At 39.5% G+C, this 12,701-nt stretch overlaps 1 protein-coding gene across 1 annotated transcript in view; it reads right to left on the reverse strand.

The window, feature by feature from the left end:
- Positions 1 to 251: 251 nt before the first annotated feature.
- WDHD1 (WD repeat and HMG-box DNA binding protein 1) overlaps positions 252 to 12,701 on the reverse strand; it is a 29,649-nt gene continuing 17,199 nt past the window's right edge. Inside the window, exons 15-26 of the mRNA XM_061997996.1 lie at positions 12,424 to 12,561; positions 11,538 to 11,694; positions 9,482 to 9,596; positions 8,153 to 8,284; positions 7,566 to 7,783; positions 5,686 to 5,816; positions 4,923 to 4,979; positions 3,852 to 3,895; positions 3,535 to 3,693; positions 3,029 to 3,162; positions 1,709 to 1,844; positions 252 to 1,154 (exon numbers count right to left, since the gene is read on the reverse strand). Of these exons, the coding sequence (XP_061853980.1) occupies positions 954 to 1,154; positions 1,709 to 1,844; positions 3,029 to 3,162; positions 3,535 to 3,693; positions 3,852 to 3,895; positions 4,923 to 4,979; positions 5,686 to 5,816; positions 7,566 to 7,783; positions 8,153 to 8,284; positions 9,482 to 9,596; positions 11,538 to 11,694; positions 12,424 to 12,561 (1,622 nt within the window). The 3' untranslated portion in view covers positions 252 to 953. The remainder of the gene's footprint in view (positions 1,155 to 1,708; positions 1,845 to 3,028; positions 3,163 to 3,534; positions 3,694 to 3,851; positions 3,896 to 4,922; positions 4,980 to 5,685; positions 5,817 to 7,565; positions 7,784 to 8,152; positions 8,285 to 9,481; positions 9,597 to 11,537; positions 11,695 to 12,423; positions 12,562 to 12,701) is intronic.

The following is a 12,701-nucleotide window of genomic DNA, read 5'->3' on the forward strand; positions in this document are numbered from 1 at the left end:
CCTTTCAACCCCTACCATTCTGTGATTTTCCACAGAGAGTGAAAACAGGAGCCATGTTCTCCAACTTCCCAGTAACAATTGCTAAGAGTAGTCTTACAAAACACCTCTTCCACTAAGATTACCTTACCACTTGTAGGTAGGAGTCTGTTTACTTGCATTATGAAAATTGCAAAGACGACCATCACCTTAAGACAAGGAAACATCCTTATTTTATTGTGAAAACAAACATTACATAAAAACAGAGACTTTCAAGTTCTGAGCACTTTCTGGACTTTGCTGAGGCACAGACTGGGAAAGTACCTTTGTATGGTCTGGAGTGGCTCTGTTTTGCACACTTTGATCTCCCTAACTCAGCCTCTGCTCTGGTTTTCTCTCCCTGCCTATATCAGGCTGCTCTTTGCCTCTGTCACAGACCCAGATGTTGAAAATGTAGCTGAACACCAGCACCATGTTAATCTCTTCATGTTAAGCATCTTCCACTTCCCTGAGCATCTTTCCCTTACAAGTGTCTGCAGAAGGAATGGTATAGAAGTCATTATTTTGCCTCTCTAGAGCCACAGTACAACTTTTGGGTGTAGTTTATCCTCCCCAGGATGATTAATCTTGATTTAGCATCAACTATTACAAGTATCAAGGCACAGTGACACAGCACTGGGGGGAACCAGGTAACAGATCCATCAGTACCAGTTTTTGCTATCAAGCTTTATACTAGGAACTTGCAAAAGATCCAGAGAGTGGATTTAACATTTTCCCCTCAAGAACCGATAATAAAATTCTTTCCAGAGAGTGGATTTAACATTTTCCCTCAAGAACTGATAATAAAATTCTTTCTAGAAGACTATTTGGAGCGAGGCATTCATTTTGTAAGTGCTCTTTGAGCATGGCAGCCAGTTTCTCCATACACAGCTGCCTCCTGTTTTCAGAAAACAGACGCCGAGAAGGTCGCACAGTACTCAGCTTTGCTTGAAGGCAAAAGCTGACAATCTGACATTTGCAGATTGATCTAAAGGCTTCGATTTTTTGGATAAACTTGAGTCCTCTGATTTTTGCTCCTGGTCCTTTTTCGTTTCCTCTTCATCAGCTGTGGGACGCTTTCGCTTTTTGTCTTCTGCCAAGTCATTAGCTGTTCCTCCTTTTGCTTTCTCGGTCCACACCTTTGAAGAAAGGACGTGATTAAATAAACAGAGAACTACAGATTAGGCCACAAAACTCACCACTTCATTTTATACACCTTATTTTCTGATCCTATGGAGGCACTGAAACAACTCCCATCAAGAACTAATAAGGATGAAGTTTGGAAGAATTTCCTCACTTTCCTTTCTTCTAACAATATTCTCATTCAAAACTATTTCATTTGAGCCTGTATATGAAACTGAAGCCTTTAATTGTCTTTCTGGACAACCAAGAAACCCCAAAGGCCTTAGAACAAATGTAAGCCCAAACGAATTAAGGCTGGCTATGTCACTTGTAGCTCCTTCCCTTCTCATTCTTTATTTCTTCAGGGATTACATTTCTCCCACATGCCTCACATTTCCAAAGGGGAAAAGCTTTCTGCTATTGCTTATTATTCAGACAGTTTATATTTTCATAAAGATCATGGCCTAATACAAAACTGCAGCCCACGAAAGTGGAGGACTCCTAAGTGAAAAGAACCAAGGAATTCAGTGAGAGGGAAGTTCTCAAAAGCCCAGACTGGATGCTTTCTCACCATCCTTTCCTCTGCCGACATCACTCGAAAGCGGTTCATGCCTTCCTTTATTATTTCTGCTTCGTTCAGATCAGGATTATCTATCAAAATGTTTGCTCTGTTCTCTTCCAGCCATGTCTGGAATCCTGTCTTCGGTCTAAAATAAGCACACAAAAACTGTCAGTTTCAGGAAGCTACAGGCAACCTCTATCCTCCAAAACAACATTTCTCGATGACACCTAACTGGATTTTTATGTTCTTGAAAGAAAAGACAAATGTAGTCCTCTGTCTGCTTTCTCTTCCTGCAGTATGCTTAAAGAACACGCTGACTAGGCAAGACTAAGTCAGGCACTTCTACTAAAACTGCAATCTATGTGGAGATTAACATTTCAGTTTCAGAATGATGAAGCATAATGGCTCTCTTCCTTTCTGACAAGGTCCCATCAACCTGAAAACAGAGCAGACAGATTAGCATGTTTCAACTAATCTTTTCCACAGTTCTCCTTGCCACTTGTTTTAGAACATTTTCTGTTAAGGTTAATGAAAAGAATGCTAGTCCAAATGAATGGTAATTACCTTCCTCAGTTAAACGAAGTCTAAATGAAACATGATTATAATACTGCAAGTTTCCCGAGGACTGGGATTGTTAGAAAACACATCTGCTCCAGAAGAACAAGATAGATTAGTCTCTTTGCTAGGAAGGGATGTGCTCCTCGGGGGAAACAAGATTCTTCTGCTTTCTTTATTAATAATCAAGCTAAAATAAAACTTTCACCTTTGCCCATAAACCCCTCAGCTTTTAGACTTCCTTTGACATTTACTAGAGATGTTTCAACTTCATGCATTTCCCATACTTGGAACTGGCACAGCAGCAGGGTTTCGTTTCTCATTCAAAGGTCATTATCAGATGCATAAGTAGTATCAAGGCAAAAAGTGTTTCTTATAGCCCCAAAATTGCATTTTACATTGTTTATTATTCACTCATACATTTGTTTGTCTCAGGCTGATGAGATAAGAAACTTCTACTTTGACTAGCACTGCCATGCACACTGGGAAAGACTGAACAGACAGAAGGCTTTTCTCTGGTCTTCCACTGTGATGGTCATGTGGCACTTTGGAAATCCAGCTGACATGTTTTATGCAGCTTTTCTGCATAGTGTAAGTAGCAATTCACTGCATTTCTGAAGTGAGTTCACAGATGTGACAACTTGTGAGCTAACACTTTAACCTTGACGTTATGCCATTTTGTCCAGTCCAGTGTTTGCAGAGACAAAACAGGTTTTGGGCCTGCAATTCTATTAAAATTGGAATATGGTACCTAGATGCAAGTGTCCTGCTCACCTTCTGTTTTCAGTGTTCTCCTGTGCAGTGACTTTGACTTCAGGTGACTCATTTCCTGCTTTTTCTTCTCTTTCTTCCCCCTTTTTTTCACTAGAGTTAGGTATACGAGTCTGGAAGAAGGAGGCTGCTGAAGCCTATAGAAATTGAGGTTAAAAACAAACAAAAATGGTAAGAACATCTCATTTCGGTCAACATGTACCAACAAAATGCCTAACAATAAAGCCCTTCCTGAAGGCATAGGAATCCCTTACATTAACACAGAATCTAATCCACCCACTTTCAGTGCAGCAGATGTTAACATTCTATAAAAGCACAACATCCAGTGCAGAATGTAATTTCTACAACTCTTTTATGTGCTTTTACAGTTTCCACAGTGTACTTTGATGAATTTTGCCATCTAAGATGCTTTACTCAATTAACAAGCTTTTGTATTTGGTAAAAGCTGGTAAAACTCAATTTATTGTTCCTTGCTTACTGAAACAACATAAAAAGACTAAAAACGTTACCTGCTTGGACTTGGGTTTGGGAATCAGAGGCTTTATGACTGGAGGGTTCTGCTTGTTCACAGCTCGACTGCCAGACATAGAAGTCTTCTTGGAGTATCTGCTCATAGTGTCTAGAACATTTCCTGAGGGGACCACAGGGTCCTTTTTGTTGGATGACACCTAGTGAAACAAATAAATAGACATTTCCTTTATTCTTTGTCACATTTCCCTACTCTGTCTCTCCAAGATATCTATCATAGTTCTATTGTAAACTTTAGATATCGTAAACTGATGTGATTTTCAGAACACTGCAATCAAATCAGCTGCAAAATTCTTACCTTAAAGGGATTCACTCGTCCTTGGCTGCTTGATGCAATTACAGCTATGGAACAGGGAATAAAAGAAGAATGTAAAAATCTGTGTGTACACTTACATATATATAGATAGATAAAAATTTATGAAGCAATGTGCACATTTTAGATGAGTAGATGAAAAAAATATTAGCCTCATTTACACTATATACACTCAGGTATTGCTATTCATCAGAAAAAACACACACACAATCCCAGAATGGTGGGGATGGGAAACGCCCTGCAGAGCTCATCCAGCCCAACCCTCTGCTAAAGCAGATGCCTCTCAATCAGGGAGCACAGGAATGTGTCCAGGTGGGTTTGGAAACCTCCTGAGAAGGAGCCTCCACACCCTCCCTGGGCAGCCTGGGCCAGGGGCAACAACAAAGGAATTTCTCCTCATGTTCCAGTGGAACTTTGTGTTCCAGACTGGCTCTATCCTCTTGACACCCACCCTTTAGGTATTTATCAGCATCAATAAGGTGTCCCCTCAGTCTTCTCCAGGCTGAACAGCCCCAGGACCAACAGATGAAAATACAAATCCACAGGAAGACCCAGTACTTCCTCCACTCCCAAATCCATTTCCACTTCTATTATTCTTGTTAGAGGCTGGCAGGGGGGAGGAAGCAAGAAACACCAAGAGGTCACATTCTGTCCCTGCCTGCTAAGGCTCACAGTTCTACATCAGGGTTAATGACTCAACCTTTTAAGCGCAACCCATAAATGTGCCTGTCATGAGTAAAACACAAATCAACTGATTAATGTTTTCATTTTCCCCCCTGTCCTAAAGAATGCCTTCAGGACACAGCTGGGCAGAAAACTGATTCAGTATTTGGCACAGCTAAGGCCACTAGCATACTGCTATGGAACATCATCAGGTAATGAAGACAGTAATAGGAACCCCTTAAAATATGAGAGCAACTACTACTGTAAGTTACCACTTGACAACACTGTTAGGCATTAAATTTTAGTAGTTATGGGCAAACAGAGGATAAAACAGGCACAGAGATTGTGAAATGTGGTAAAGTTCTGATCTGGAATAAAGGGAGATTTGCTCACCAGACTTTGGAGTAGTCACCTCTGCTGAAGCGACACCTTTGGAGAAAGGATTCGACCCTTCAGAAAACAGAGAGAGACATGTATTTAAGTGCAATAAAACACAGGAGCATAACTTCTTTAAAAACATCCCCCCAAAGAGACAAGTAAGTTACAGTAAAGCTGTCTCTATTTTAAAGCATGATGTTTCATTTTCAGATTGTACACACACTTTTACAAAACCATCTGTTGTCTCAACTTAGATTTCATTTCAGGTTAAACTCTAAACTTCTTCCTTAAAATGTGCTCAAACTACTTGTCTACCTTGTCAATTCCTGCAAGTTCTGAGCTGAAACCAAAGTAACCATTTCACATGGTGACCTAGTCCATTAGAAATAGTCTCAGACAACAAAGAAAGCCTCCAAGGTCCCTTGAATGGTTACTAAGGACAATGGCTAAGAAAACCTAGTCACTGCTACAGCTGTAGAGTTTCAAAACTCCATGAAACAAATGGAATTATTTTCTATTTAAGTAATTGGTTTCTAAATCAAACCTCCTGTACCTCGCTTTTGGTGTCCCCTGGCAGCTGCTGTGCCTGTCTTGTCTTAAATTTTATGTCAAAAGAACAAAGCAAAAACTATAGACACAAAACCCTGTTGTTTGCACTGTCCTGTAGACTGCTGAGTTACCCAAACAACGAGTTGTCTGGGCACTTTCTAGAGTTCCTTATCTGTGAAAGACACATCTAGGTAATTTCCATCTTATTCAGGGAACGTATTTTTCTTACTCTGCTTATGTACTTCTGGTATTTCTTCTGCTTCCTCATAGGCATCAGAACTCTCAGCATCTTCCATGTCTTGGTCCTGCTGAACATTTCTGACCGGCGGCCGACTCCACTCCGTGGCTGAGTTGCTGTAACTAAATGGAAGGAATTCATCAGAGAGGAAGTAGTCACCACATACAGAAGGAAAACTGAAACAATGGAAAGCTAACTTACTTAATTTAGGAAAAAAGAACAGTAATGTTTGTCATTTATTTGTGTTATACCTCCAACGAAACTGTCAGGATTGCTAAAAGTAAAATGAAGATTCATTAACCACTTCAGTTCACCCCAAAAACCAAGTGTGGTCGACTGAAGTGGTGCTCGTGGGGTTTTAAGAAAGACCGTGCAAGGCTGTAAAACTTCCTAGGATTCCCACTCAGTTAAAAGTACACACACAAACAGCTCTGGATACGAGAGTGAGTGTCCAAACAGAAACAGCAACTGTTTACCACCTTCTCTAAAAGGTCCCTTCCAATCCTACCAGTCTATGATTCTACAATTCTTCAGAGTGTACAACACCATCACTGTGTTACCAGAAGACTTTGTTGCAAGTAGAAATTCAAATGTAAAACATCTTCCATGACCTCCACTGAAACACATGCACCTTCAGTTCCAGTATTCTGCAGACATGAATGTTACACGGGTGGCAACATGGACACCTATTTTCAGTCTGAAGCTTAGGCAGCAAGTTATAACGTTTAATCTGATTCTTCTCTAGATTCCCAACAGTAGTATGTACATTTCTTGCATTTCCTTCCTAACCTTTGCTGATTACTAAAATCTGTGTATATGTAAACTAAAGGTTCATTTATTTCAACTAGAATGTCAGTGATTATTCTGGCACTAAGAACAATGTGGTGCTTGTGACAAGTTTTAACCCTCAGAGTGGCTGAAGTTGCAGACATGGGATTATAGCTTCCACTCACGATCCAGAAGAACAAGGCAGAGCATTTATAAATGAATTGTAAATGTGGAGTTTCACACAGAAGACTAAGGGAAAGGCTACAGATAAGTTCAGGGCTTTATCACTTCCTCTTGCTTAAATAAGTTCCAAACTTCATACATAAAATTGCTATAGGAAGACATTGCTTCTGACAAAATGTCATGACATTTTCTGCACCGTCAGACTGGTGGTTAGCAACTGCTTTCCTTTCAGCTGTACCATCCAGAGGCCAAGCAAGAACACAGCTCCTCTGCATGGGCACTATCATGCAGTTTTTTAAAAACTACACACATCTTGGGCCTCATCATGCTCTACAAAGCAGGTGCAGGTAGGAAGGGTACATAGCACAGATATAGAGAGGAAAAAATGCAAAATAAACTCGTATTTCCATAGCTTTAAAGAGCTGGGATTAATTAGAAGGGATAAAGACTAAGTAGGATACACTGAGATGGGATAATGAAAGAGAAGAGGGCTGAAGAAAGATAAGATTTAAGATATGTGTGGAATGAAGTGAGAGAGAGATAGAGGGAAATAAAGAGAAAAAGAAATAGGCTGTAGCCAAATAACCAAATAAACACAAGCTTGGGGGAAAAGAAAGGAAAAAAAAAAAATCAAGTCAGAGCAATTTGGTATCGAGTCTGCTTTGTCTCTGAGGCTGTTGAACACAGACATACAGCAAGCAAGGAGTAGAGACATTTCCCTCTGTGTTAGTAGTCTTGTACTAATGAGTCCTCACAAGGTATCAACAAGAATGCAGCTTTTTATATGCTCAAGTAGAGCAATACAGCTACTTCATAACAAAAAACATTAACTATGGTCCAGAAAAGTGCATCAAATGGACCAAAACATCAACAGATTGGTAAAACATTCCCAGGTTTTTAATCACAGAAATTTGTGTTACCCAGCATTCAAGTGCTTTCGGAAATCCTCTTCCTCCTCTTCATCTTCCTGTGCTGCTGCCAACTCACTTGCTTTTTCCACAGCCATTTCACTAAGTCTCTGAGCTAAGTTTAGTTTCCGGGAGCGAGAAGCGTACTTGATAGCTAAATTCACAACGGTTTGTGTCATGAGGTCAGCAAGCTCCACGCAACGAAATTCACGCTCCAGTTTACAAGAAAGCTGAAAGAAAAGAAGCCTTGAGAGTTACACACTTCCCAGCTACACAACTCTCTCAAGACTCTACAGTCAGAATATTAGGGTGTTGGTGGAGTGAATGATTAAAAACAAATCACCAACAATTATGAGCTGCAAAGGAAAGAAAAAGCACTCTTTATTGAAAACAAAATTCTTCCTCCCACTCTTCATCCTCATTAAGCAATAACATCTGTTCACTGCAGTCCACTTCTTATCCTAGTCTATAAACTAACTGGATTGCCAACTACTAGCCAGGCTTCCCTTAAGAGGAATCACATAAAAATTTAAATCAAATGCCATCCATTCAAACCAAAGTCTCGGGGATTCTATCTGGGTTTTTTCAGTTGTACTTACAGCAAACAGCTTCATTAACAGTTCTTGCTGTTCTTTCACTGATTGACTTTTAGCATTTTCATCAAATTCATAGCCATTCTTTGACAAGTAATCCACATGGTTGTGAAACACAACAGAACGCCAGTACTGCTCCTGAAAAAGGGAGAAAGATGGAGATCAGAGGGGAATAAACAGCCCACATTGCCTAATAATTTATAACATTTTATCCACTAGTTCTTAAACATGCGTTTCATCTTATCATGAGGGTGAGGGGATAGAAAATTCTCTTTAAAAGGCAAAGCCTACTGAGTCAAAAATAGACCTCACTAACAACCATCTGTATACAAATCGATCCAAACAGTTGCCCTATATGTTAAACTCCATTTATATCACAAGCTTTCAGTAGGATGAGATCTGCACATTCACCAGTATGCTACCAGGGCAGACAATCCTCAAACAAGTTGATTATTTTATCTCAACTTCTGTCCTACAGCCAATTGGAAGCATTCCAGAATAACTCAGTAACTGAAGGACTAATCACCACCTGTGAGACAGGTAAACAAGAAATAAAACTCTCCTTCAGAGAAATGCCAGTATGGCTACTAACCAGGCTAGCTGTTACAAAACGACTATAAACTTATTCAAAACCAGTACATTTTCGTTTTCTGTCATAGAGAATAAATTCCAAATAAGTTTAAACTCTCTCCAAGGTTGAGGTTAGAATTTTATGTCTGTTTCTGCTTTGTGCAGCACAGCTGAACACCACAATATTGAAATATTTAAATCTACAAAAAAACTGAAGAATAAATACAGATATTCTTCTGGAAGTTCTCCACAGGGATACATCTTGCTTCAACCAGCCTCTACCTTTTCTTAACTCATGCCAGAAGGCTTGTTCCCAGAATGATTATATGAATTTGAGTACTTAGCACATCTTCCAAAACAAGATCTTCCAGAAATTTTCATGCCTCTAAAACATAAGAGACACCTTCAAGGTGGTCTCAGTTTGGATCCCAATATCTGGTGCTTACTAGAACATCAACCCATACCCACTAAAAAAGTAAAGCACAGGATAAGAAAGACTTTATTGGTCAGAAATAGATTATGTGCAAAAATAACCTTGCACTAACTCCAGCAGCTTTATCTTGTACTCTAAAGAGAGAGTTGTGAACCAAACAAACCAGAAAAGCTACACAAAACACTGAACACAAATAATCTCCTCAGCCACTTGTCTTACTCAGAGTTTGTACGACCCTCCCTCATAACACAGATGATTAATGGGAATCTTGTATAATCCCTGCTATGGGGACATCCAAGACTCTCATCTGTGGACTCAACACAATTCCATACCTCCATCTGTCCCTTCTCTGTTGTAATTTGACAATAAGGAAGTTTAAAAGACAATATTGCTACAGCAGGCCGTGGTAGTGTAGGAGGGAACCGGGCTCCTTTACAAGGAATACACCTGTGCAAGGGAAACAAAAATGACACACAATCCTTAACACCTATAGTCACTAGTTGTTCTGCCTCTAAACTGTGCCTCCTAAGAAGCAAGATACTTTTAAGAGGATTTGCTCTTTAAAAAGCAGATGTTAAATTATTGGCCTAAATATAGCAATATCATAGAATCATAGAATGGTGGAGGTTGGAAGGGACCTTTAGAGATCACCTAGTCCAACCCCCCTGCAGAAGCAGGGTCACCTAGATCAGGTCACACAGGAACATGTCCAGGTGGGTCTTGAGGACATCCAAGGAAGGAGCCTCCACAACCCCTCTGGGCAGCCTGTGCCAGGGCTCCCTCACCTGAACAGTGAAATAGTTTTTTCTTATATTTAAGTGGAACTTTTTGTGTTCCAGCTTCATCCCATTACCCCTTGTCCTGTTGCTAGATACCATAGAAAAAAGGGATGTCCCAACCTCCTGACATCCCCCCTTTAGATATTTATAAATGTTAATAAGGTCTCCCCTCAATCTCCTCTTCTCCAGACTAAACAGCCCCAGTTCCCGCAGCCTTTCATTGTATGAAAGATGCTCCATTCAAATAAAAGAGGAAGAAAAAAAGAGAGGTGAAACAGATAAGCATATACTAAAAGCACGGGCTTACTGTTTCATTATATTGAAACTAGTACTTTCTGGTAACAATCACTTAAGAAAACATTAATTGGATTGTTTAATACAAGAGCTATATTTCCAGCAGCACCAACGCAGCATTGACAAAAACATCTGGTTTTATAAGCTACTGTTTCAGATATTAGGAAAAAACCCAACCAAACAAAAAAAGAACAGGAAGCACTGGTGTTCTGGCTATCTGGGTTAATTAAGGCATATGGTGTTTCTACAACAACCCTGCCCCCTTATCTTCAACATGCTAGTGGCTTTGAATAAAACATCCTTTGCAAAACAGAGTAGCACTTCATTTCTTGGAGCAGGATAAAACTCATACTGACAGCCTCCTAGTTGACCATCCCAATTGGTCAATTTTCTGGAGGTCAACATTACTTAATGATTTGGAGGAAGAAACAGACAGTGAACTGACATTTACCAGTGATATTAAATTATATCCCTTATTACAAAAACCAGAGGATTGCCAAGAATGTCACATAAATTTAAATAAAATGCAGTCTCCCACCAACCTCTACAATGACTAGCAAAGTATAAGAGGCTAAGTTGCAGTAAAACGTGTCAGCTGATGGGTTCTATTCTGGTACGAAAGAGACAGAGATCACTTCATAAAAAAGACTACAGACAAAGCCAGGCACATGTTAAGATGAAGAGAAACAGTATTATTTAGAGATAGCCAGTATCACATTTTTATAAAGTAATGGCTATTTCTCAGTTAAATATTTGATCAATTTTACACATAAAGTTGTTCCTCATGCCCACAGTTCAAATATCCATCTAGTAACAGACAGTTTTGATTTCTCTATGCCTTATGACATAGATTAGTTAGAGGACTGAGTTATTTTCAAAAGGAAAAAGGGGAAAACATAGCAAAAATATTTAGAAATAAAAAACCCACTCCAAATTCAACCTCCTAAAAACCAGCAACAAGAGAAGCAGATTCCTAACAGCTACTGTAACTTTTTGTAGCTTTGTCTAGCAATAGGCAGTCTAATGAATGTGTTTGTATCAGAGATGAGTGATTTCATACTGAAGTGCACAGGCCTGTTAGTGGCTTTTTGCCTTAACTATAAGTCAGCTCTAAATTCTAAAACTCTAAAGAATTTATTCAAAATCAATTTAGTAATGAAACATCCATGCAGAATCACATTTATGAACTAGATGTTTTACTGTGCATTGTTCACGAACCACTTGTTTTAATAAAAGTTGTTTATGGTTTCTCTCAGTAAGAGAAACTATAAATAAAACCCAAGACAAAAAACCCCAACCAAACAAAATATCTGACCTGAGCTGCTGGGGATTTTCGTGGATGCCAATAACCCAGTAATGATCAGATTTTCCTTTGCAATGCTCTCTTGTGTTACACACTGGAATCCAAGTGTTCCCAAGTCCTCGGTTCAGCATCCGCACAACTCCCTCGGAATCCACGTAACAAGGGGTACCTGTTTGTTACAAACCAAAACAACTATTCTGACAGGCAACTAATTACAAAGCCACTGAGTTTGAACTGGTGGATACTGCTGGGAAATGATTTGTATCTCAAATAGGACATCCTCTCACCCAAACAGTACAACCGGGAAAAACTAGATGCCTTAGAAAGATGCGCCACCTTCTGACAGTCAGCACTACTGCGAGTCAACTGACAAGTTCAAATACTGCATGAAGAAGTGAAGTTCATCCAACTTGGGTACCTTTCCAAAGAAAATTGGCTATTTTGCTATTACTTTTTCTGGTTATCATAAAAACCTCCTCAAGCTACTAACTTTCGGGAGTGCCTTTTGCCATTACGTTGAATATACCTATGGTGTACCACTGCAGTTTTTTTAGCTGAGCAGGGCAACTAACTAGGAAAACAAGTTCTGATAGCATTCAGATGTATGCCATCCACAGTGGAAACATAGTAAAGATGTCTGATAAATACATTGGAAAAAATAGAAAGAGAATTTTAGCATTGAGGAGATTGAAAAAGAAGCCTAGGTCTGAAGATCACCATTACTAAAGAGACATTAATTAGCTAAACTGTCCTCCATAATTCCCCCAATAGTGTCAAAATTTCTCCAGGTCACTCACACAGGTATTTCACAGAAACATAGAATGGTGGGTTTTGGAGGAGATCTCTAGAGGTCACCCAGTCCAAACCCTTGCTAAAGCAGGTTCACCCAATTTCATACCTTCTGCAGAGAATCCAATCCATACCAGATAGGATTTCTTTGTAAGAGAAAGAGGTTCTCCATGCAAAATCTGTCTTTTCTTTTTTCCTAGCTCCATCAGCTGTACTCCAAGGCACTGGTCCCCATCAAACCCAGTACCTAGGAAGAAGTTGTTCAATAACTGTATTAGAAAACAAAAGAATTGTCTTCTCTCTTAGCTAAATGTAAATTTTGAACGAAGGACTAATTCTAAAGAAAGGTATGAAAGTGATATTCTAATCTATGCTGTCAGACAAGCA

The sequence above is a fragment of the Colius striatus genome, chromosome 6 (genome assembly GCF_028858725.1).
Source record: "Colius striatus isolate bColStr4 chromosome 6, bColStr4.1.hap1, whole genome shotgun sequence".
In the NCBI taxonomy this organism is placed as follows: domain Eukaryota; kingdom Metazoa; phylum Chordata; class Aves; order Coliiformes; family Coliidae; genus Colius; species Colius striatus.